The sequence below is a fragment of the Macrotis lagotis genome, chromosome 4, assembly GCF_037893015.1.
Source record: "Macrotis lagotis isolate mMagLag1 chromosome 4, bilby.v1.9.chrom.fasta, whole genome shotgun sequence".
Classification (NCBI taxonomy): domain Eukaryota; kingdom Metazoa; phylum Chordata; class Mammalia; order Peramelemorphia; family Peramelidae; genus Macrotis; species Macrotis lagotis.
This window is the reverse complement of record NC_133661.1, coordinates 70,803,887-70,830,637: the sequence shown is the minus strand read 5'-3', so window position 1 is coordinate 70,830,637 and position 26,751 is coordinate 70,803,887. Positions and strand designations below refer to the sequence as shown.

Here is a 26,751-nt window from a genome sequence, read left to right as displayed (position 1 = left end):
CCCCCACCCCCAGCACTGTTGTGCCGGAGCCGCATCCCGCTACCCTTCACCCGTGCGAGCGAAAGGCGAGCGGCGCGGCCGGAGAGCGGGGACCGGGAGAGGCGAGCCGAAGCGGGCGTCCCGGTGGCTGCGGGGTCCCGGAGGGCCGGCTGCTGCTCCCGGGCCCGGGCGGCCGGCTCCCAGCGGCGGCATCCCCGGCGGTTCCAGCGGCGGCGGCGACCGCTCCCGCGGTGCCAGCCCCGGCCCGGGCCGCCTCCCGCCTTCCTCCCTCTCTCTCGCCCGCCCGCCCGCCCTCCCTTCCCGGGCTCTCCAAATGGCCGGGCGCCGCGCTGGGGCCGGGCTGCCGCGGCTGCTGCTGCCGCTGCTGCTGCTGCTGGAGGCGGGGAGGGCCGCGGGGCTGGGCTCGCCCCCGGCTGCCTACGACTTCTTGTTCGCCGGGGCCCCCTCCGCCCCCTCGGCCTCGGCCGCGGGCGACAGCCCGCGCCGGGGGGACGTAGCGGCCGCCCTGGGCGCCGGCGCTCAGGACATGGTAGCTGTCCACATGCTTAAGCTCTATGAGAAATACAACCGCGAGGGCAGCGGGCCGGGAGACGGCAACACCGTCCGCAGCTTCAAACCCAAGCTGGGTAAGCTCGTTTCCTTCCCACCCTACTCTCCTTCCCGGCCCTCCTAAGAACTTGTCCAAGCTCGCTCTCCCGAACGGCCCGGCGATCTGGGTGCCCCGCTCCCCCCCCCCCCTTGGAGACCAGAGAATCCTTTCTAATTCCGTGAATGAGAAGCGTCTGGTCATTTCGTCTTGAACCCTCTGCTTAGTGGAGCTGGGGGAGGGGGGCGGTCAGCATTGCGCATCTCGAAGGGCTCCATCCTTGGCCAAGGCAGATGGGCATCTACTGAGCTGCCAAAGTGCCCCCCGTGGGCGGGAGCCGGCCAGGTGGACTAACCGGGCAGGGGAGCGGGGAAGCCAAAGTCCCCTAAGACTCACTGACCAGAAAGTGGCCAAGTCACCTCACCACGCACTCCTCCGTCCCCGAAGTCATCTCTAACCAGACACTGATTCTTTCCCCCTCTAACTTCACAGGTCTACTGTGGGGTGACGTTGCTAAGAGCGCCACCTGTCATCGCGCAAGCAATAGCCTCCTTTAGTTAGCTTCACACAGCCCCTTTTGCGTGTCCCACAGACTGCCCCTGCCCTAGAAACCAGTTGTTCCTTTGGCGGCGGGGGGCACTGATTCTAGACTCCAGGCAAAGCACTTAGGACTCTAAAGATCTCAGGCGCACCTATTGCACTCGGGTGAACAGCTTCCACTGGAGGAACAAGGCTTCCCCAAGGGATCTGACTTGGGGGTTATTTCGTGGTCCTGCATGAACTAGGGTAAAGGGTCAGCCTCATACTCCGCCTAAGAAAAAGCTATGCCGAAAGGGCATCTGATTAAAGAAGTGACTGTCCCTCCACCTCCAAGTGAATTCCCTGGCCCCTGAGGACAGTCTGAATCATCTTCTGTGGCAGTCAGAAACTTCTATGTGACCATTTGTGTTGCTTGGTCATCTATCTGTCACCTATCTTAACGAAATTCATTTAAAGAATGGAAAATTTGGAACAGAGAGAGAGAGAGGTAAACAGCTTATGCAAGGTCACACAGCAGATGAGAGGTGAAGCTAGAAAGTATTCGGATGCCCAGGAGCCAACTTTCTCCCCTGTTGTTCCATTTATCTGACTTTTCAGGATGAGAGCAGTACGGAAAATTTATTGGATTTGGGAAGAGTAAGTTCAGTGGGGAGCTTCCTTCTTTGATAGCAAAAGAATTTCTCTGCCTTACTTGGATTTTGGATCAGTTCACATGTTTTAAGTCCAGGTTCTACTAGAGGCATTGTATTTATTTAGCTTAAGTTGATTTTTTTTTTACTCTAAGATCTGTTTATATGAGCCTGCCTCTGATCCTCTGAGTGTCTGTGCTTCACTGATAGGAGCCCATCAACTCATTACCAGTCTGGGAGGTAGGAAGCAAATCTGATTATCCTAATCTTATAGTTAAGGGAAAGAAGGCAGCCATAGAGTAAGTATCTTGGCTAGAGGCAGGAGACCATTCTGATTAACTCTGTATGACACCTAGCATCACAAACTCTTATCAAGAATTTGATGCCATCCATTCTAACCTCATCTGCAGTGTAGGAATCTTTTCTCTCTAGCCTCATCTTTAACAACTGCTGGGACAGTGAATTATTGAACACTTCCATCATGGGGGAAAACTACACTAAAAATTTCCTATGTTTTTCAGATAGCTCTAATTCTTAAAACATTCTTTTGCTTCGCTAAAGCCAAACTTTCATCCTTTCGCCTTAGAATAGTACCATTTGCCAGTAAGTGCTAAACATATAGTCTCTGGCTGCTTTAAGTAATGATCACAAAAGACGCCATGATATACCAGTTAGAGGATAGGCTTTGGTGGTGGGAAGATCTGGGTTCAAGTCCTTCCTATAGCACATACTAGTCGTGTGACCATAGGCAAGGCATTGATCCTCTCAGTGCCACAAGGAGCTTTCTAATAGGAGCTGTAGAGACGGTGTCAACCTGTACTGTGTTGATCTTCTGATTTTTCAGTACCTTCCATGAAGCTTTGTAAGACAAGACAAAGGTATTGCCACTTGTCTTGGAAAGGGAATTTTCTGTGTTGGTAGCTACCTAGACGGATGAAATCGATTGTATAGATAGAGAACAACAACACACAATGATGACATATAATTTAAGTGTAACTAGAAAAAAGATTCAAGCTTCTGGGTCTAATAATTCAACATTAAAATTATTTGGTTTGTAAGACAAATTACAAGAAGCTCATTTTTTTCCAGAGTGAAAACTAGGAAGAGTCATTGCAACTTATTTTAAGCTATTTTTCACTACATTTCACTTATCATGTGTATCAAGCACTTGAAATCTAGGGCATGTATAGTGTATTTTGTGTCTTTCTTCATTTATGTAAAATTATATGTGTATTTATACCTTTTTTAAAATTGTATTGATATCTTTTGTTTCATATACCTTCATTTCTAAATATATTCTTCCCCATCTTCCCAGAGAGACTTTTTTTGTAGCAAAGAATAAACAAGAAGGAAAAAAATAAAGCAGTTCAGCAAAATTAACCAACATGTTCATTCGTGGAGGCTAACAGTGCTCCACACACACACACACACACACACAGACCCGCACATCTTAAAAGAAGGGAGAGTGGCACTTACTAGCTTTTATTAGTTGTTCCTGGATGAATTAGTTGTTCCTCGCCAAATTGGAGTGAATTCTAGATGCTAACTCCTCTCTCCTTTCTTTTTAAATCAGAGAATAGATAGGCAAAGAGATTAAATGACTTGCTTGGGAATCTACCTGAGTAAAACTCAAATCCTTATTCAAAAGCTTGCTTCTTTACCTTCTGGGATGGGCTGCTTCTAAAGTAAGAGATCTTGGCAGTCTCTAACTCTATTAAAAAATTCAAAATTCAAAACAAACCCTGTAATACACTTGTGTAATACAGAGATTTAATGGCACGTCAAAATGGGTTTCATGGTGCCAATGAACCTTTACTTCCCTTCCAGTTTTTTTTTAATAAGTGCACAGTATTTTCCACTGAATATGCATTAATGGGGAACCACCTACAATCTGCAACTAGTTTGATTTCAGTTACCTGGTGGTTGGGGCTTAGCCACTGAACAGCTCCTTACAGAAAGCCACAGGACCTAGTCTATTATATGCCTGCACCATCTCACCCTTCTGATCCAAGGTTTTCAGACTCCCACCATGTTTTTTTTTCACATCCTAGTCATATTTTCCATCTTCCTTTGGGTGTTGTAAAGTAACAGCTGTTTCAGGGGTAATGGATGAAGGGACAAAAATCCCTGGAGTGTTTAGACGCTTTGTTTATCTAGGGGTGATAACACTGTAAAGAGCAGCACTTGGACCTAAATTTGGCATGAATCAAGCCCAAACCCATCACATAATTAGCAGAGGCAGCCTCCTAGGGCCAGAATAAACCACATGATGCCTTACCACATAAACAGGTTCTGCTGTTGGGTCATTAGGAACTGGAGTGTTATGCAAAGCTCACAAAATCAAGTTTTGTAGAATTTTCCAAGTTCAGCAAAGGATCCATGATTAGCAAGAGAAGCTTATATTATACAAAGTCAACAGATGCATTTATGTTGCACATTTGCTTTTTAATTTCCAGCTAAAATCTCATCTTCTACATGAAGTCTTTTGGGATTTAGTCTTAAAGCGAGTACCTTCCCTTAGTTGATTATCTACATTATATCCTGTATATATCTTATTTATTCATAGTTATTTGCATGCTGTCTCCTCCCATTAAACAGCAAACTCATTGAAGGCAGAGACTTTTTTGGTCTTTCTTTGTATTCCCCAGAGCTTATTCTGAGACATAGTAGGCATTTAATCAGAGCTTGTTGACTACATTTAGAGAAGCAAGTATATAAGGAATTCAGAAAATAAAAACATGGGAAGACTTGTTTGATTATAAAACAAATGAATTCGACACCAAAAAGCAGTCAAATTCAGATTAATTGCAATGGTGACCAGAGTTGTTCTCTAGAAAACAGGTGATGAAATACTATTCCCTTTTTAAATAACATGGAAGGCTTTGTAAACAAACTGTTGCATTTATCGTCAGATACTATCATTTTGTCTGTCATTTTTACTTAGCTGTTTAATCACTGAGAAGTTAATGAAAGCACCTCCTTTTACAAAAAAGCAAAAAAAAACCTTGTTGACTGAAAAAATATCTTTCAAAGAAATTAATCCTAAATCTAAAAGTCTAGGAGATCATCTAATCCAACCCCTGCCCACTCCTTGAAATCTTTCTTCATCGCTGACAAGTGTCTACTAGGTGTCTGATTGAACATCTTCAGTGACAGTAAACTCATTACAGGACCTCCTCCCTTGTTATTCTTGAATGCATTGCCACACAATAGTAATCTCCCCCCCCCCTCCAGGGGAAAATTACAGAAACTACCCTTTGAATTAAAAAAAAATGTTTGTTGGGGGTGGCTAGGTGGCACAGTGGATAGAGCACCAGCCCTGGAGTCAGGAGTACCTGAGTTCAAATCTGACCTCAGACACTTAATAATTACCTAGCTGTGTGGCCTTGGGCAAGCCACTTAACCCCGTTGCTTTGCAAACACTAAAAAAAAAATGTTTGTTAAAGATTCCAATAAAGGGGTTTTTCCTTCTTGGATTCTGCCCCTCTCCTCCAGCATCTTGGGTGGTAGTTTCTGGTTGCTGCTGTTTGTGGTTGAATGGTAAGAAGCATGCCTTGTAACTCTGATAGTAAAACATGAATCACTAAAAACTCACGTACTTTACTAGGAACTAGCTGCCTCTGTCGTGTCTTCTCCTGTAAACTGAACTAATCCATGATGGGAAACAAGGGGGAAATCCCATGCTCTAGAAGAATCCCAAAACTTTGTAATAATATAACAGGGGAGGAAGGAAGACCTAGATTTTTTACAAGTATTCTCATGATCTGACATCAATCCCTTCTCTGACAACCCCAGAGACCAAAATGACAGATGAAGTTATATCTAAATCTTAACAGAGTCTAGGATATTCCACTGTTCCCCTTTCAAGAATAGCAAGTATAGCAAGTTAAATTTTTATAAATCTTGATGGTGTGCAAAGTTAATTCCATGTCCATGAACACAGAACAAAGAGAAGGAACCTAGGGTTTAGACACATTTGAACTTGATAGCGAAATCTGTATTCATTTCCACTCAAATTACCTCAACCTGGAGAGCTTCTTGGAAGTCTGGAAACATTGATTATTCTCCAGGCCTCACAGGGAAGCAGCACAGGGAGTTAGTTGAAAAATGAATGAACTAGGAATACTTAAGAAATATCAGAGTTTTTAGAAGAATGTCTAGTCTAGCTTAGATCTCACATAACTAGAAAAAATGAAACCTAGAAAAGTTAAATGACTTATTTGCTCATTGCAACAATAGGCAGAACTCTGAATTCAGGTCCCCAAATTCCTAGTCCTTATGAGTTTAGGATAATATGAGCTTATCTTCTTGAATTGAAATCTGGCCTCAGATGTTGTGTGATCCCAATCAAGTTACTTCACTCTTTTTGCCTCAGGTCCTCATCATGTAATATGAACTGGAGAAGGAAAAGCCAAACCATTCCAGTATCTTTGTCAAGAAAACCCCAAATAAGATCAAGAAGGGTCAGACATATAAAACAACTGAACAACAAGACAATTATTAATCACCTTGTGTCATGCAATACACTGTGCTAACCACTAGTAAACATAGACCTTTGCTCACATGCTGTTGTTCTTCCTTCATTTTTTTTTTTTGCAAGGCTAGGGAGTTAAGTGACTTCCCCAAGGCCACACACCTAGGTAATTATTAAGTGTCTGAGACTGGATTTGAACTCAGGTACTCCTGACTCCAGGGCTGGTGCTGTATCCACTGTGCCACCTAGCTGCCCCTCTTCCTTCATTTCTAAAGAGGATCAATGTCATCACTTAAGAGTGATATCTTGTCTTGCACTTGAATTGGATTTCAGTGAGGTAGAAATGCATAAAATCAGCAATCTCACTCTCTCTTTCCTATTCTTAGAAGTCCAGTGGCAAAACGAAAGTCAAGATGTCTGGCAATGACCCAGGATGTAGTGGGTGACCTAATTTACCATCACAGAAATATCTGTCTGGGAAGGAAAGACCCTCAAAATTTTCTTGCCTTCTAAGTTATCAAAATCTAAACTATAGGTCACAGAGGCTTGGACTGTGGGCCATTCTATGAAAATCTGAGTCATTTGAGTTTACAGATAAAGTCACTTAGCTCTCTTTGAAACACAGTGGATTGATCTGGGGAAGGTATACTCAAATAGCCCTATGAGTTGAACCTCTGCTTTCCTTAGTATAAAGAATCCATCTACCAAAGCAAATTTTTTAAGCAACTGAACTAGAGTGTTACCTAGAGTATTGAAATATTAAATGATTTCCCAGGGTCCTGTAATCTCTATGTGTCAGAGGTAAAACTTGAACCCAAGCCTTCACAGTTTCCAGTTTCAACTGTCTGTCCATTGTGGTAGTGTCCATTTAATACAAATGATATTATCCCCATTTTACAGATATGAAAGCTGAGACTTAGGGAAGTGAAGTTCCTACAGTAACACTGACAGGAAATGTCAGAGCCAAGAACTTGAGTCAGGTCTCCCTTCATGAAGATGCTACTTCCTCTGTGCCATACTGCCTTTGTATACTTTTAGAGGTTGGTTTTTGGGGGGTATTTAGATGGACCAGACTTATAATTTCATTGATGTAGAGCATTTCTTGTGAGAAAAGCTTTCTTCCAATGCACACCCACAACTATTTTACAATGTAGAGTCTCAGAAGCTGCATGAAGCATAGAAAAATTAGTTGACTTGCCCAGGGTCCCACAACCAAATGTATGAGAAACACAGCCTGAACCCAGGTTTTTTCTGACTCCATAGTCTACTGGCTATTTCATACCACCTCATGCTGTGTCCTCTGTTGTAGTTAGTCCTACCCTTGGCTCATTCTGAGTATAATATGTAAAGCTTTTCACAAAGCATTCTGTCTTTGTGAATATTCCCTTTTCCAAGGGGAAACCTACATTTTCCAGGACTCCTAAGCCTACTCCACATCAGAAAAACAATAAAGTTACATTATTGCTCCATTTTACTTGATCCTTGTTCTGAATTTTTTCTACATATACATACATATATATATATATATATACTAAATTATGTATAAATACACATATTAATGATATAGATATAGATATATCAGATGCCTCTTGTATTAGCCCAGTTCTCTATTTTACAAAATCAACTTTCATAGGATTTGGGAGGTTTAATTTTTCCTAAGTGTATAATACTTAACCAATTCCAAGGGTGAGTTTCCAGCTTCTGTATTCTGATGTAATCAGTAATAAATGATAATCACATTGAGACCAGTAGCAGTATAGTTGAGAGACCTGGATGCTGACTCTAATTCTACAACCTGCTAGTTGGGTTACCTTGAACATGATGCTTGACCTATCTAAAGCTTCAGTTTTCTCATCTATACAAAAAAAGGGATCAGATTAGACAATCTCATGGGATCCCTTCCAGTCAGAACATTCTATGACTCTAATTCAGGCACATAATTCTATGCTTTTCTTCCCAGTGGGACCAATATTATCCAACAGGATAAAGTTTCTTCAAGATAATGCCCAGGAAACTCCAACTCACTTATCAACCTGAGTATCCGTGAACTCTTCTAATTCTTCTACTTTTAATTCTTCTCATTCTTTTTGTTTTTGTTCTTATTGTTCTTGTTCTTCTTCATTATCTTCTTCTCTCCACCTTCTTTCTCTCTCTGTCTCACTCTACAAATACAGATAGATATTTTTCTTCATTTTCCTTCAAAATCTTATATATTTTATTTTATACATTTTGAAACAATATTCTGAGGTGGCCATAAGAATCATCAAACAGCCAAAGGTATCTGTCTCACAGACATAAACATATACACACATATATTGAAAAACAAACACCCACTCAGAGGACTTTTCTCATTTGTGATGTCCTTGGATAAACAATGAATTGTTCTATTCAGTTTTTTCCAAAAGTATGATCTGTGGAACCCTTTTGTTTTAAGTGACAGCAATAGGAATTCTTTGAGAAAAACTTGAAGCTCTTAATATTCCCCTCCCCAACACATTAAACAAATATCCAAATGTTTCTATGATTTCCTCAAGGTAGATGCTCCCTTCAATGATGCCCTTGCAACTCATCCATAACTAATGATCATCCCATGGGACTCATATTCATCTCTCTTCTCAGTTCATCCCAGGGAGTCCATCCAACATTCTGGGGATTTTACTTCCTCTTAACATTTTTTGGTTAACAGTGAATCACATGGGTTGCTCATTGACTTCTCCTCACTCCCACCCACACTTTTTAAATCAGTTTTTTCTTTGATGACATCTATTCTGGGTCTTCTTCATAATTCCTTATTTGTTATGTGTGGACAGTATATCCACCAGGTTTATATACATAGAAATATATAGAAAAAATACACTATATACAAATTTTTAATATGAAAACAGGTATAATTTCCAAAGAGTCTCTGATCTTTCCTTTATCCTATCAGTATTCCAAACCCCCAAATACACCAAACTGGCATGGCTAAGTTTTGCCAATACATTCCAAGGTCAAAAGTATTAGAATTTCCTCACATTTTCTCTTGTTTTATTGATGGAATTATATCTATGACTGATATCATTGCATCACATTAGATTTCTACTCTCATCATCTTAAAGTACTCTACAGCTAATAGGAATATTTTTACTTACAATTTTCAACAAATAACACCATAATCCTATGAGAGATGATAGGAATATAGATTTAGAGCTAAAAATGACCTTAGAAATAATTTAAACCTATCCCCTCATATTACAGATGAGTAAATTAGGCCCAGAGAATAGATGGAACTTTACTAAACACACAAATATAAATGACAAATCCTGGATTTGAACCCAGATCTTTTGAAGTCAAGTTCAGAACTCATCACTGAGGCCTCTTACTCAGGCCCAATTTTCATTTCCTCTACCCCTTGGTCATCAAGAATTTTACCCTTTCTTAATCTTAGTTCTATCCCTGATCAGTCTTTGAAAAATCTGTTCCTGAGATAATATTCTTATTATCTCTCTTCTTGTTGGCCTCTTCTCTCCTCCAAGAAGCAACAAGATCCTAAATCTTTAATATTTATTAGATTAAATCTTCATTGTTCCCAAAGTCAAGTTCCAAGCAAGGTGCAGAATGCCCATATTGCTACTTCTCTTTAACATATCCAAGAGTCCCACATCATTCTAATCCTTGAATCTACCATCCTCTTATTAAGGAACCCATATTTACCCTGCCATACTCCCCAAGCTCCTCAGGACCTGGCCCTCTGCCCTGTTACTTTTCCTGACTTAAAACTACAGGAACTTCTCATCTGCCAAAGACTTAATTTTATCATAAACCTTCTTTATATATATATATTGTCTCCCTCCAATTAGAGTGTGAGCTCCTTGAAAGGAGGAAATGCCTTATTTTTCTCCTTGTATCCCCAGAGTCTTAACATTTAAACTCAGCAAAAGTTAAGAGCTCCGTAAACATTTTTCCATTATGTTAGCCAGGAGAGCCCCCCCCCTTAACAGACTAGTCCCGACTTCTCTATGTACTGGCTCCCTATTAAAAGCTTAATTCTCAAAGGATTTGGTCCAGAAGGTATAACTGTACTGGGCAACAAGCTTAGTTGCTGTAAACACAGTCCTACTTAAAGAAATTGTATTTAAATATAAGTGAGGTAGTGTCTAGTGGATAGATACTTTTTAAAATCATATAAATATTTTATTTGTATTCCAATTAAATACAATGGTAGTTTCTACCAATCATTTTTTTTTGCAAGGTTTTGAATTTTACAGTTTTTTCTCCCTCCCTCCCTCCCTCCTTTCTCTCCACCCCCTCTTCCAACAGAAGACACTCTAATAGAGTCTTTACATCTGCCTCCATGATACCCATAGATCTGGTGGATAGATAATTGACCTTGAAGCCAAGAAGAATCTGAGTTCAAGTCCTTCTTCAATTTAGATATATATACCATGTTTGTTAGAAAGGAGTCCTTTGGGGGCAGCTAGGTGGCATAGTGTATAGAGCACCGGCCCTGGAATCAGGAGGCCTCAGACACTTAATTGCCTAGCTGTCTGACCTTGGGCAAGTCACTGAACCCCAATGCCTTGAAAAAGAAAAAAAAGAAAGGGGTTCTTTAGAGGAGAGCATTCTAAGTGATAATGTTTGGGGATGTCACATTGTGAATCTCCATCCATCACTATTCACATGGGTTAAGTGTAGCTTTTTGAGTGTGTATGACCTTAAGACAGGAAGTTGAAAGTGCTCCAAATCTACTTGGATCTTTGCCCCTCCCCCCTCTCAAAACAAATCCCTCAATATCACTCGAGGGATTTTTAACGGAGAAGTGGCTCCCACTTGATCAAATATGACCCAAGTGCCAATGAGGCACAGATACTTCCTGGAATGAGCCTCAGAAACATTCTCTTTCCCAATAATACTCAGTTTTGTCCCACTTCAGCTAACCTCCTGTGTCTCCCCCCAGCTTTAGTGGCTTCTCCATGTATGTATGTGTGTGTGTGTGTGTGTGTGTGTGTGTGTGTGTGTGTGTGACAGAGGGACAGAGACAGAGATAGAGACAGAGAGAGAGAGGAAGGAAGGGAGGGAGAAAGAGAGGGGGAGAGAGCAACAGAGAGAGACAGAGAGAGAGAGGAAGGGAGGGAGAGAGAGAGAGAGAGGGAGAGAGAGACAGAGACACAGAGACACAGAGACACAGACAGAGAGAAAGCCTTGCAAAGGTTTCTCTGCTCCTGCTGCTCGTTCTCCCACTTGGAGACATGCTCTTCAAACAGAGGTTTTAAGGTGTTGCTGTGGAGGGGATTATGGAGTAACTAATATAGAATTATTATGACTTTTGGTGGGGGAGAAAGCAGCAGGGGAAGATGAAAGTAGGAACAAAACTGCTCCTGTTTTCATGTAAATTTTATTAGCCCTACAAAAAAAAAGAGAAAACTCCCCCGGCCCCCCCCCCCCCAGCCAGCTTCCCCAGAAAACGAATATGAGATTTGGAGGAATTATCTGTTAAAGTTTTCAAGAGCCTCAAACAGCTGTTGAAAGGATATTGAATTTTTCAGAACATGGGTTAGGGCAGGAGAGGGGATGACATGTATAAAGGAGTGAAAGAAATTATCGAGCAGATCTAATGAAATGTTTGCAGGGAAATAACCAGGCTGAGACACAGGGGAAGGCTATAAGGTTAGTGATCAGGGTGAGGCCTGCCTGGGGCATTTCTCTGATATATTCTACCACTGTGGGGGCCTTTAGACTTTGGGTGTCTCTGTGTCTAGGCCTCCTGGGGAGTTGAGATGTCCTGCTTTTTATAAAAAAGACTTTGAAATCCTCCAGCAAAATGAACTGCAGATGTCCAAACCATTTCCATTGTTAAGTATAGATGCATTCTTTCCCACAGATGGTATTATAAGCATACTCAACATAAGTATACTATAAGAATGTTACCTTGTTTGGTAAATGATAACTAATCTAGGTAAGCCATGTTTGGTTGTGGGGTTGTATAGTTTAGTGAATAAACAGCAGGCCTTAGAGTTCAAAACTAGCCATAGACACTTAATAACTGTGTAACCTTGAGCAATTCACTTATCTCTGTTTGCCTCAGTTTCCCCAGCTGTAAATTTAGTTGAAGAAAAAACCACTCCAGTATCTTTGCCAAGAAAACCCCAAATGGGGTCACAAAGACATGGCCATTGGACATGAACAATAACTAATCAACAATTGGAGCCAGAATAACTTAGGTTTATGTGTTATCTTTTATATAAAATAAATCTGTGACAGTTTGACCTCTCTGTGTCTCAGTTTCCTCATCTGTAATTCAATTTAATAGAACCAACCTTTCAAAGTCATTTGAGGATCAAATTAACTTATATATGTTAAGGTTTTTGCAAATTTCTAATAAATTAGTTGGAATAGTCAGAGGAGGAAGGGAGGAGGAGGAAAAGAGAAGGACAAATAGAAAAGGGGGGAGAGTTACCATGGGGCCAGTGGAGAAGAGAAATCTCTGCTAAAAAAAATTAATACAACCTTGATCAAGTCATATACATTCTTAGTGTTTTTTCAGGCTCCCTAACACTTTGAATTGCCATCCATACTACCAACACCACTCATGCCATCCAGTTTCTCTACCCACTCCCCACAAAAAGAAATAAATAGAAATTAATCAGTATGAATCTGTAATGAATATTTAACCCAATCAAAATTCCTCTTTTCCTATATGAACAATCAAATTATGAGTATTTTTGCTACAAATATTAAAGCTTATATTCAGAAGTGTGAGATATGCTCTAGTCTCTAATTAGTTTTGTTTTGTTTCTATCACTTTCCTCACAGAAATGATTGGCCAGAAAGCCTTGTATCATTTCAATTTGACATCCATGCAAGATTCAGAAATGGTTCTTTCAGCTACATTTCACTTCTACTCAGACCGACGACCTCGGTCCCGAGAAGCAATCTGCAAGCGTTCCAAGAACTCTTCCTGCCGTCTTTTGCACCTACAACCCTTCCCTCGATTCCACCTGATTTTCCGAAGTGTCCCACAAAATGCAGCTTTTGGGTTGGTCAAGGGTAATGTGACTATCTTCCCCCATCAACGGGGTGTTTGGCAAGCCAAGGATATTTCTCACATAATTAAAGAAGCCAAACAAGATGGGGAGCTTCTCCTTTTGGCTGAGCTCGATTCTGGAGAAAAGGACCAAGTCTTCCATGGCCCAGGACCAAACAACATGCCCTACATTCTTGTCTATGCTAATGATCTGGCAATCTCTGAGCCCAATAGTGTGGCAGTGACTCTGCAGAGGTATGACCCCTTCCCAAGCAGTGACACTGACCCAAGCCGTTCACCCAATGCTTCCACTGACTCTCGGGTGAGGAGGGACATTTATGTTCCTGGTTCCATTCATGATAATGAGCTTCCAGAGGTAGAATACAGTCTCCATCATCCCCATCACCTCCACCATACACATCACCCTCAACACTATCATAAACATGACCTGTGGGAGAGTGCCTATAAGGCTCTAAAACCTAAATCATCCCGGAAAGACCGAAGGAAAAAAGGACAAGATCACAATGAAATGCTCACAAAATCTCAGATGCTGAATTTTGATGAGAAAACCATGAAAAAGGCCCGAAGAAAACAATGGAATGAGCCAAGAATTTGTTCACGGAGATACTTGAAAGTTGACTTTGCTGATATAGGGTGGAATGAATGGATCATATCACCCAAATCATTTGATGCCTATTACTGTTCTGGGGCTTGTGAGTTCCCAATGCCCAAGGTAGAGTGAATTGTTGTTGTTTTGTGATTTGAATTCCACTTTAGTAGGATAATAATCATAATTTATTACTAGAAATAGGAACTGTAAAAATAAGTTGGTTCAATTACACATTCCCTGTACTATATAACTCAAAACTAACCACGATATCTTGTCTCTCTCTCTTGACCCTTCCCTAATTCTAAATGAAGCAAGGAATGAACTTTCATGTTATCACCAAACCTTTCATTCTGTGTCCATCTGTTTGCATCTCTACTTCTTAAAATTGTTTGTCAGGGGTTCAAAACCTTGGAACAAGTATTGCTAAGCTAAAGCATTTCTAATTTCCAATGCCATGCAGCCCATTCTAATGAAGAATGATGTAATCATATTCAGTTTTATATTAAGCAGATGTCTCATAGAAAATTAAAATTCTGTATCTAGAACCATTAGTATTTCTGAAGCATCCAAACTTCTCTCTAATGCCACATGTTAATGTGGGTAACCTTCTGCTAAAAGGATGTTGAGGGCAGCTAGATGGCATAGTGGATAGAGCACTGGCCCTGGAGTCAGGAGGACCTGAGTTGAAATCTGACCTCAGATGCTTAATAATTGCCTATCTGTATGACCTTGGGAAGTCACTTAACCCCATTGCCTTAAATAAATAAAAAAATAAATAAAAGGATGTTGAGTAGGACCATATCAACAACATGAATGCCTGTGCTAGGAAAGAAGACAGTAAGTATCTATCATTCAACCAATAAGAATTTGTAAAGTATCTTCTATGTTCCAAGCAATCTCCTAAACTGTGGAGATATAGAAGTAGAAATGAAATTGTTCCTGCCCTCAAGGAGCTTGTAGTCTTGTGTTATACTAGGCAGAGAGTCAATCTCAGAGCCCATGATGAGGAAACTGAGGTAAAGGGATTTATTCAATGTATCATTTTCAGCTAGGGGCAGAGTTTACACCTACAATCACCTCATAGGCTAATTTCTCTCTCTTTAGATAGAATGAGTTACTAGGATCTTGTGATTTCATTGGTTTAAAAAGTTCTCAGTAAAAATCCCACCCTATCCTACCACCAATGCTGATTGACAATTGTTAAACAATTTATAATATTAGAGAGTTTCTTAGGAAGCTGATTGGTTAAATGGCCTGCCCTGGATCACCCAACAAGTATATGTGAGAGACAGAATGTGATCCCAGGGCATTCTAAATTGGAAGCTAGCTCCCTTTTACTTATACAAGACCACCTCTCCACATAAGAACCTACTTCTTTACTGGAAATCAAATTGAATTTATTTCTAATTCATTGTCTTTCTGAGGTTTTCAGCAGAGCAAAATGATTATCTCCTTATATCAATTCATAAATTACCTTGATTGATGGGAAAGGGATGATGGTGGGGTGAAGAACTCCATTTTGGGGGGAAATTCTAGACCTCTAAATTGACAGTATAAGATTGAGTTTTCTCTCAGAACCATGGACCAGAGCTCTACTATTCAAGCATTTCTCTCTTCCCCATGAATTGTGCCTTGAAGTAATTCTGATGTCCTTGGGTAACACCCAATCCTCCCCTCAAGCTCTTCCACCTAGAACATTAGCTTTATGCTAGGTTTTAGTACCTAGAACTAAAGAATGTTAGAAGTGAAAGCATCCAGATGGGTCATCTTGTCAAGCTCCTGATTTTACAGGTAGAGATTGAGGCCCACAGGGGTTAAGTAACTTGCCCAAATTGCCCAGTTTAATACAGGTGCTAAATGTGTATTTTAAGATTACAGCCTAGGGCTTCTGCCTCTTACTTCCAGTTCTCTCTCTAACTTGCTGCCTAGCTCTATCTATGAGGGCTTAAGTGGTGCAGTAAATAGAGCACCATCCCTGGAGTGAGGAGGACATGAGTTCAAATCTGATCTCAGACAATGGACACTTACCAGCTGTGTGACCTTGGTCAATTCACTTAACCTTGATTACCTCTCATTCAAGGCCATCTCCATTTGTCCTGATTCATATCTTGACACTGAATCCAGATGACTCCGGAAGAGAAAGTGAGGCTGGTGACTTAGCAAAGCCCCTCTCACTCAAATCTAATTCATGTGCTTGTTACAATACCATCTCCCTGATGTCATGGTCTTTTTCACGAACAAAGGATAAGCATCATACTACTGAGCATATCAGAAATGAATGACCTTTAAGGTAGTTTCCAGTTCTGAATGTTTATGACTTAGCTATGATACAGTGGAAAGAAAGCTGGATTGCATCATGGGCTCAGAGTCCAAATCTCAGACCATCTGTGTAACTTTAGATAAATCACTTTGCCTTCCTGGTCCTCAGTTTCCTCATCTGTAAAATGAAAAGGTTGCACCAGATGTCTTCTGAGGTTCCTTCCAGCTCTAGATTTATCATCTTTTATTTCCATGTTCCTAAATGCTTTAATTTACCAGGAGGGAAGAACTCAGATACTCTGGAGCATTTGTCTCAGAATAACCAATTGATAGTCATTTATTAATGCTTCAGGTACTATGCTAGACTCTGGGGTGCAATCCATAGAATGAATAATAGTATTGGGGGGTTACATTGCAAAGCATAGAATTCTATGAAAATGTGACTTCTATAAAACTGTATAAATTAGCACTGCCATGTGACCTTGGAAATGTTAACCTAACCACTCTGGGGGGGGGGGGGTCTCATTGGCTAAATTATGAATCCCTCTTGGGTTCTTAGAGAGAACTCTCTCCTTCCCAGACTTGAATCATATGTATCTATGAGGGCTAAATATGCACCAATGAATGGTTTTGCTCTTCCCCCATCTCCACAGTCCTGGGTATCCCTAGAGCTATGTTTTCTATAAAATGTATGAGTATTCTGAGTCAGAAAAATATGCAGGATTGGTTAGTAATCTCAAGATTCACAAAATATTTATTGAGGGTTGAGGATTAGCAGGGTAAGACTGGTGGGAATTTGAGTAAGGGGAAAAGGGAAAAATGAAATAGAGCCTAATATTTCTTTGAATATAGTCATCAGCAATAGAGAGTGTTCAAGAGTTAGAATCATGAGTGTGATGCCAGAAAAATCACTTTGCCTCCTTGGTCCTCTTTTTCCTCAATTGTAAAATAAGTGACTTGGATGATCACTAGAGCTCCTTCTAGTCATTTGTTCCTAGATGGAAGAATAAAGCATCAAAATTTGGTAAGGAAGAGAGGGAAACCAAGGGTAAGAGAAAAATAGACTAGGAGAATTTGGAAGGATTGATATCATTTGGAAGGGAAGGAATACCTTTATTTTGAGCTGGGGTTTAGGAGTGGTCAAAGGGATGATTTTTCAGAGGTAGGATTCTGAATGTGTCTTGGCAAGTGACATTTGCTGCTCTTTCCATCCATTCCCAAGTACAGTACTTTGGACCTATTAGAGAATAAATTCTAAGCTCATCAGAACAGCCTGGTCTTGCAGTTTCAACATCACAGTTTTCTTACCACATCGTAGTTCCCAGTGAGAGAAAATAATATTTTCAGGCCCCCATAAGGATGAAGTGAGAACACTACACCATGTGTTTGTAGGGGCAGATCAGTTTACATACTAGTGGTAACATGGAACATTCCAAATAGGCTTTCTCAACATCCTCTTGGGCACATCAATAATAGCTAGCATTTGTTTTAAAGTCTGCAAAGTGTTTTGCATAATTTAACTGCTTTGATTCTCACAACTACCCAATATGGTGGGTGCAACTATTATGCCCATTGGGCAGCTAGGTGGTACAATGGATAAAGCACCTGCCCCAGAGTCAGGAGAACCTGAGTTCAAATCCAGTCTCAGACACTTAATAATTACCCAACTATGTGACCTTGAGCAAGTCACTTATCCCCATTGCCTTGCAAAATAAAATAATTATTATACCCATTAAGCATGTTCTACAAATACTTATGAGTAGCATACTGTGTGTAATCTATGCTGTCTTTGTTATACAGAGAAGATACTACTGGCACTTGATGCCATGTAGGTATATCCATCAAAGAAAACAACATGGTGTCTGGGAAGGAAGAATGGTCCAGGAATCCTACAACCTGAGTTCTAGTCCTTGTTTCACCATCAATTCACTATGTGATTTAATGCAAGTTACCACCCCTGTCTGGGCTTCAGTCTCTTCATCTATAAAATGAGAGGTTGTATCAGATGATCTTTAAGATTCTTTTATTTCCCTAGTTCTATTTATTGTCCCCATCTCTTTTCCTCCAAGCAGAAGCAAAGGATAAGTCCACAAAGCCATACTCTTTTCCACTCAGCTTTGTGACTAGTAACAAACATTCTTGAAATGACTGCATAAGATTAGAGGTGGAGTTTGGGGCCCTACAATGAAAAAAGCTAACTTGATCATGTGGAAGCCAAATTCTCAACCTTGAGGTTGAGAAGTTTCTTTTCCCTGTTTAGGGTAGTTGATTTATGCTACTCTATTCATACTCTCTTGCCTGATAATCAGAAGATGGTAGATCAAGATTAGGTTTCTTCTATGGGTGTGTCTCAGTAGTTGCCTCCTCTGGGAACCATCCATTAATTTGGTATCTCCTTCTCGGCCCACATCCCTGATTTTTCTTAGCTTTTTGCAGTCTCTATAGCCTTGAAAAGCTAAAAAATGAACTAGTATATCTAGATCTACTTTGTGGTTGCAGTGAAAGGGGTAAAAACAGAATGGCAGCTCTGGGAAGCAGCTGGAAAGGGGGGATACCAACAGGCATTGGTGAAATAGCTAAATATCTCAATAAATTTCCTGATAATAGGATAGTTCAAGTTGGAAGGTGAGGATGATGGTTTCTGTATCAGAAAAAAATATCCACTTTTCTCAATAGACTCAGATAAGTGTAATGCTTTATCCCCACTAGAATTCTGTTCTGGGAGTTCTTGTGGCGCCTCACAGTAAAGCCAGCCATGCTCACCTCCTGTCCTTCCTCAGTAAAATAGTTCTTCCTCACTGCCCAAGCTAAACATTCCCTTCTCTAAGAAAAAGCCACAAATCTTCCCCTTGGCTTTGGCTGGAGAGACCAAGCCACGGTGGGGTCAAAACCACGGCCATGTGAGCAAAACCAGGGGTAAATGATGGGGTGTCAGGGATGGAGGTTTTAAAGTTTGACTGTTCTCAGCATTTGCAGAATGACTCCTTAGCTTGAGAGGACAGTAAGTTAGTTAATATGAAAGTGTGTGGCTTCATCAATTTTACAGCTCATAAATACTTCTGATTTTTTTCAATTTTAGAAAAATACATTAGCTTTATTTCAATTTTCATTTGAAGCACAAAATAAAATCAATACTGAAAATTGCTTAGAATCTATGAATCAAGTATAGTGCCTAGTGGATTTTCTCTTATTTCTCAGTGATAATAATGATAATAAGAATTAATAATTATATATTGCTCACTATGTGCTTAAATCCTTATAACAAGCCTGGGAAGATGGAGGGAAGATATTATATTTATCCATACTATAGATGAATTAAACTAAAGACAATCTTGTCTAGGGTTGCCCAGCTAGTAGGTTATTAAAGTCAAGTTTGAACTCAGTTCTTACTGAGTCCTGGTTCAGCCCTCTGTGCACTGTGGCTGCCCCACCTTAAAATACACCCTCAATGAATCCATCAATCCAGGGTAATAGTTTTATGTCCAGTACTTGGCTAGATGCCAATCTAGTCACTTTATTTTTTTAAAGAAGGAATAGACATTTATATAAGACTTAATATTGCCAGGTACAATACTAATATTATTTCATTTGATCCTCATAATAATCCTGTGAGGTAAGTGGTGTTATTATTACCCATTTTTGCAGGTGTGGAAACTGAGGAAAGCAGAGGGTAAATGACTTGCCAAAGAGTCAGAGTTATTAAGCATCTGAGTCAAATTTGAACTCAGGTCTTCCTGACCACAGGCTCAATACTCTATCTACTGCATTACTTAGCTGTCTTAGTGCAGTGTCTACTACGTAGTAAGGATTTAATGAATGTTTATTGACTGCTTTTTTTAGTTAATATTTTATTGGATTTCTTTGTTTTGTGTCATTATCACTTTCCAGTGACTCTGATCCCTCCAATAGTTTTCCTTGTCCCATTAAAGTATTGTTATGCAAAATAAATCAATGCATTTACACATATAGCCTTCATTTTCACTTCTTTGATACACCATATCTCTGCCAAGGTGAGTAATGAAGTCATGACGGGCCACTGCATTGATTTCACTTCCATTGTCTTTCCATGTTGTTTTCCATGGCATTAATCAAATTCATCTCCTTTTAAACTCTATTCCTCTGGTTATCTAGGGTAGGCTTTCAAAGTCTTAATGCAGTTTTAAACTTTAGCAATTTCAGAAGTACAAATGTTATGAACTTATCAAAAACATCATTTGAAAATCTAATTACTTAAATTTATTTGACTCACTTAGTTTTGTGAATTGTGACTAAGGAAATTTTAATATTAACAAGGTAAGGCATCTTGTCATTATATGCTATGCATACACTAGTTTGGATGATACTTTCTCAGGCAAGTAGAAGTGATCCTCTGGCTTGGTCATCTGATCTATCTTCATTAGACATTTTCTTGTGGAAATACAGCAAACTGCCATGTGTTCATTGAAACCTCCTCTAGGTAATTTCAAGATTAGGGTCATCAGTGCAATCCTTTCATCACTGAGCAGAAACCTAAAGATTTTACCAAGTTTGTAATTGAATATAACTATGCATAGCACAAGATGGTGGCTCTGAGGAATTTTAATAAGAAACATTCTACTATTTTAAAATTTTAAATAATTAACCTTTTAAATGTTTTTATAAGTTTGCAACCTTCATACTTCTGAAGTTATTAAAATTTGAAAATACACCAAGATTTTTAAAATATATTACCTGCCACTCATTTCTCCTGTCAATCTTAAATCAATCTGACCATGATTGTATGTGAAAATGAATAACTCTTGTTTCTTTTGACTCTTTCTAGATTGTGCGACCATCAAACCATGCCACGATCCAGAGCATTGTAAAAGCAGTGGGGATCATTCCAGGAATTCCAGAGCCCTGTTGTGTTCCTGATAAAATGAACTCCCTCAGCGTACTGTTCTTAGATGAGAATAGAAACGTGGTACTAAAGGTGTATCCCAACATGTCAGTGGAGACTTGTGCCTGCCGATAAGTCTTTGGGATGAACTTTTGTTTAAAAAAAAAAGCAAAGAAAAAGAATGAAAAACAGATTTGATCACAAAAGCAGTACACGCTGGGGATCTTGTGTCATAGAAATCATTCCAGTTGTATTTATGATCCTGTTTATATCAGTAAACATACACACATACACACACACACATACACATACACACACAGAGGAAAAACAGTCCCTTGAGGCTGTAAAAGGAGCTCTTCATTCTTTTGGAGATTTGTTAAAATAACTAATGACAGACCCAAGTTTAAAAATTCAATTAATTATACCCAGTATATGGGCTTTCCCAAAGGTTTTATTCTCTACTTTTACTCAAAGCTTGCTACCATTATCATATTAACTTTTCATCAACACATGCCAAGATTATTCCTGTGCCCTTTTGTGCTATCATCTCATAACTCGGGAAGTGAGCTTCATACACTCTAGCCTATCAATTTCCTATAAAAACATTTTTGTTTAAAACACTCACCTGCCTTTTAATATACATATTTATATTGAAAAGAAGGCTGTAATAAAGGGCTTAAATGTATATTTTCTTTGAGATTCAAATGTAGCGCACTGTATAAGCTTTTATACATATCTATATATACAGTATGTTAATATAACCTATTTTTGGTTACTTTTTGCTAATATATATTTTATTTTGCAAAAGAAGGGGGTACTTCAGGGTACCCTACAGATGTGTGAATTGTTGGATTAATTTTGAGTTGTTGAGACACACATACTCTTGAAATAACACACATAGTAATATGTTTAAATACTAAAACAAAATAACCAAGATTTTATATTTTTGTAAATTATACTTTCTATACTATAGAATATGTTATAAGTGCTTTCCTGAAAGCTAATAAATTAAAGTACAGTTGTATCTTTTTAAAATGGTGTAGTTCTATTCCTTCCTTCTTTCACTATATAACTCCATAAATCAAATACTTACTATACATACTCTTGGGGGGCTATAAAGATACACAAAGTATAGGCCCTCCATATTCACAAAAATATAGTACAATAAAAGGATATGAGGAATGACATATAAGGGAGAAAAAAACTTATTCTCTAAGGTGACTTGCAGTTCTATAGCTATGACTCTAAAAAACTTGTTAATGAATGTTATCATAGTGTCCATTCTACTGACCTACAGGGAAAAACGTTTTGGGACTGTATTTATCCCAGCATCTATTCATTCAGGAAAGTGGTATCCTGAATCTTTGTTATCCCCTTCTCAGGACAATGTCCTGAACTCTGCCCCAAATCCACCAGAGTCATGAATCCTGTAAGCAAATGACTCTCCTCACCAAATGTTCAAATGTGCTTTGCCCCAGGCACCAGAATTCCTATTTTTAGCCTAAAATAAAAACAAATTATAACTTTGCAGCATTTAGAATTAAAACTTAATTGACAAACATTTATAAAGCATTTACTATGTGTTCAATACTATCATAAGGGCTCTGGATATCAAAACAAAAATGAAACAATCTTTATCCTCTAGGAGCTTACATTATTTAGAGTGGTTACATTCTATCTTGCATTATATACACAATCTCGTGAAAGAGGCAGGAAGTGTATCTACCCAAACAGCAGATCTGGAGAAAAGAGGAGAATGGAAAAGAAATGGAGAAATGACATTTATCTAATTATGTATTTTGGAAGGGGACCAAGTGATGCAAGCAGTTTGGAGTTAGGTGAGAAAATGAACACAGATCAATAGAAGAAGCATCTTTGTCTCTACTTTTAATTATGAATGTGTGTTAAAATATAATTGTACCTGGAAACAAAGAATATCATTCCAGATAAGAGTCTTACTGAGAGTCCCCAAGGGTCCCACTTACCTCTGCTGATAGCTCACAGTTTCTGATTTTAGATTATGAATAAAATGCATTTCTTTTAGATTTTTGTTTCTAATTAATATTTAAGTGACAGGGACAGTGTGGTATGGTGTCAAAAAATGTCACTGTCTTTAGAATCAGATAGTGTGGGTTCAAATTTCTGTACTGCCATGTCACTTGTGTGACCTTGAGGATGCTATTTTAAGTCTCTTGACCTCAATGTCCTCATCTGCCAATAACAGCTAGCATTTATATGGAATTTTAAGGTTTCAAAGCATTTTATATATGTTCAGTCATTGATACTCATAATAGCTCTGAGAGACAAATGCTGTTATTATTTCCATTTTACAGATGAGGAAATTGAAGCACAAAAAATTAAATGATAGGCCTAAAATAACACAATTAGCAAATTATAAATATAATTTGTTTTATATAAAGTAATAATTATAAATTTAGCATTATAAAATAAGACAGGACACTAATTCAAGTCTTCCCAACTCCAAGTGACTCACTGATTCCTTTGAAGCTCAGTTTCAACTCTAAATATATGATCACAGGATTGATTATTGGCTCTCTATCCTCTTTATGCATCACTGTTCATTGACTTTTATTTTAAAGTTTTTGCAAGGCAAATGGGGTTAAGTGGCTTGCCCAAGGCCACACAGCCAGGCAATTATTCAGTGTCTGAGGCCGGATTTGAACTCATGTACTCCTGACCCCCGGGCCCGTGCTCTTATCCACTGTGCCACCTAGCTGCCCCTATTCATTGACTCTTTCTTTACTGCCTGTCACTTCCTTTCACAGCATCTTCATCTCTATAATGAGAGGATCGCATTAGAGTACCTTGACAGTCCTTCCAGTCTTCATACAGTATCTGAACTAAGAATTATTCTTTTATCTCATTCACAAAAGTTCTTCTCCAATGCCTTATTGTGACATGGAAATGCTATTGAGTATTCTAAGACTCTGCCAGCGGAGTGAAAATACTTGCATATCCTGTCATCAGAAAAGCATTCAAATATGGGGGTCGCTAGGTGGCACAGTGGATAAGAGCACCGGCCCTGGGGTCAGGAGTACATGAGTTCAAATCCGGCCTCAGACACTGAATAATTGCCTGGCTGTGTGGCCTTGGGCAAGCCACTTAACCCCATTTGCCTTGCAAAAACCTAATTAAAAACAATTTTAAAAAAACATTCAAATATGGACATAGTGATAACCTAATAATCAAACAATCACAATAAAAAATTTAACACCTTAGACACCATCTAGTCCAATATGTAGTTGATTAGTCACTATTCTAAGACTTAATAGTGGGGTGCTCCCTCATCCTAATGCAGTTGATCCTATGTTAGGTGAGCTCTCATTGCGTTTTTGCAAAAAGTATTTCTTATGTCATGATAGAATTTTTTTAAATCTGCCTCTCTGAAATGTTTCCCTAGTTCTGCCCTCTGGAACTAAACAAAACAACTGTAATCTTTCATTTCCCAAATGAAAATCTAGCAAAAACCTTGAAGGTAGTTACGAGGTCTTTGTTCTAGTCTCTCTTTTCCAAGCTAACCATACCTAATTCCTCCAAACAATTACTGGTAGACATCATTTTCAATTCCTCCAACATCTTTCTAACTGTCTCTTAGTTGTATTCCACTTTACAATATTTTTTCTTAAGATGTGGTGCACAATACTCACGAGACAGTTGATTAGCTCATTGGACAGAGAATGCACCTGGAACTAGGAAGATGTGTTTAATTCTAGCCTTAGACACTTGGTAACTGTGTGAACCTATGAAAATCTGAGTCTCAGTTGCCTCATCTGTATAACAGGGATAATAATATTACCTATCAAGGTTGTTGTGAGGATCAGATGACATATTTGTGAAGTAATTTGAAAAACCTTAAAGTGTCATATAAATGCCAGCAATTATAATTGCTATCTTGTCATTTGACCAGAGAAAAAGTTAGAAAGACTGTTCATCACTCCCATTCTATGTACTACATTTCTTTTAACTCAGGCAAAAATTGCTATAATTTTTTTTGTCTTTGATATCACACTGTTGACTTGTGTTATCTTAGTCAAATTTATTGTTCAGATGAATTGCTATTTAAAACAATGCCTCCATAATTTTTTTTACTAGTGTACTTGATATCTTTAAGAATAGGACTTTACATTAGAGGTATGATGGAACCATGATAGAAGTTCCAAACAAAATTAGGAGAGATCTATTTTTAAATCCCTGAGACAACCAACCCACTTAAATGCTCTATGTCTCAAGGATCTTCTCAGTACTTATCTATTAACTCAACAATATCTTGAATCCAAATTCAGAGTCCTCTCATGGAATCACTCACTATTACATATTTGCAGTGCTTAGCTCTTAGGGTTGTTACGAGGATCAAAAGAGCTATAAAATGAAACATATAACCCTATAAAATGAACTTAAAGAATGACTAAGATGTCCCTTTAAAATTTCTTCTGATTAGAGTCAAATTTGTTTAGATACGTTGAAATCAGTTTTGAATTGTAATTCTGTCATTCAGTGATCTGCTTATTCCAGATTTATGCCCTCCACATTTTTGTAAGCATGGTATCTATGAAGGTATTATTGGTATTGATGAAAATCCTGAGCAAAGTAAAGGCCAGAGTCCTGTGAAACTTGCGGAGAGATTGCCTTCCACATCAGCACTGATCTATTAATCACCCCTCTTTGAACCAAGTTATACAAACAGCTGTGAATATACTTAATCATAATACCATTCAGCCCATCTAACTACATGGTTACCCTAAAAACTTTTGTCAAGACTTCAACTGAAAATCAGCCATATTATATCTATAGCACTATCTTGAGTATAGTGCTAGCACAGAGTTCAAGCTTAATAAATTTTTGTGGCAATGCCAATCTAATTAACTGCCAAAAGATTCCCAGTTCATTGAGAATTCCTTATTTTGTCTTCTTAATATAATATTTGATTTTCCTCAATTATACATTAAATTAATTTTATTCTTTATTGATTCTTGATTCTTGCCTGCTGCCTTTGTAATGCCTACAAACTTCCTCTTTAATAGTGAAGCACCCCAGTGCTTCTTCAGGCACATTTTTCCTTTGCATTTCCACCCACACCTGCACACTCTAGAGAGTTGAAATAAGGTGCTGAGAAGAAGTAGCTGGAAATATAAAATGATAGGAATGCCATTAATTGTCATTCTAAATGAAGATCTTCAAGCCATAGCCTGTAAACCCTTCCCAGATCCTAGAACTAGAGCAAGAAGGGCCTTAAAGGTTATCTATTCCTGATGTCCTCATTATCTGATTAGGAAAGATCATGCAGGTAACAAAAAGCATCTATCAGACTCAAACATAGAGCCTACTAGCACATGCACTTACAATACTCTAATGTGCCACACATGAACCAGATTAAAATATGATTGGAAATATTTATAAAATAAAAATCTAATGAAACAAAAACTAAATCAATATGTGATTGTAGGGAAACTTATGAATGGATAAGTGTTGCCTCTTTATATTTGCTTTGTACTCCACTGTTCAGAGGACTCAGTACCTGTACCATAAAGTCCCTTGGACAGAATTCTAACTCTGGCCTCTGGGTGGCACATCCAGGAACTGGCATGCTCAGGAACTCCACAACATACTTCACCACAAAAGACATAAACCATTTGGTGGAGGTCACTTTGACTAGTGGGTAGAGGACTGCCTTATTTTTTTAGTAATTGAAGAATCAAAGGTCATAGCCATGTAGACAATGGAAACACCTGGGATAACTACCTGAGCTGAGTCTGAGGAGATAAGATGAAACA

At 39.0% G+C, this 26,751-nt stretch overlaps 1 protein-coding gene across 1 annotated transcript; it reads left to right on the top strand.

Moving 5' to 3' along the window:
- Window positions 1-21,963, top strand: GDF10 (growth differentiation factor 10). The gene is made up of 3 exons (XM_074231870.1): window positions 1-626; window positions 13,022-13,965; window positions 20,903-21,963. The coding sequence occupies exons 1-3, from the start codon at window positions 314-316 to the stop codon at window positions 21,092-21,094; spliced, it is 1,449 nt and encodes a 482-aa protein (XP_074087971.1). The 5' UTR covers window positions 1-313; the 3' UTR covers window positions 21,095-21,963.
- The last annotated feature ends 4,788 nt before the right edge of the window (window positions 21,964-26,751 follow it).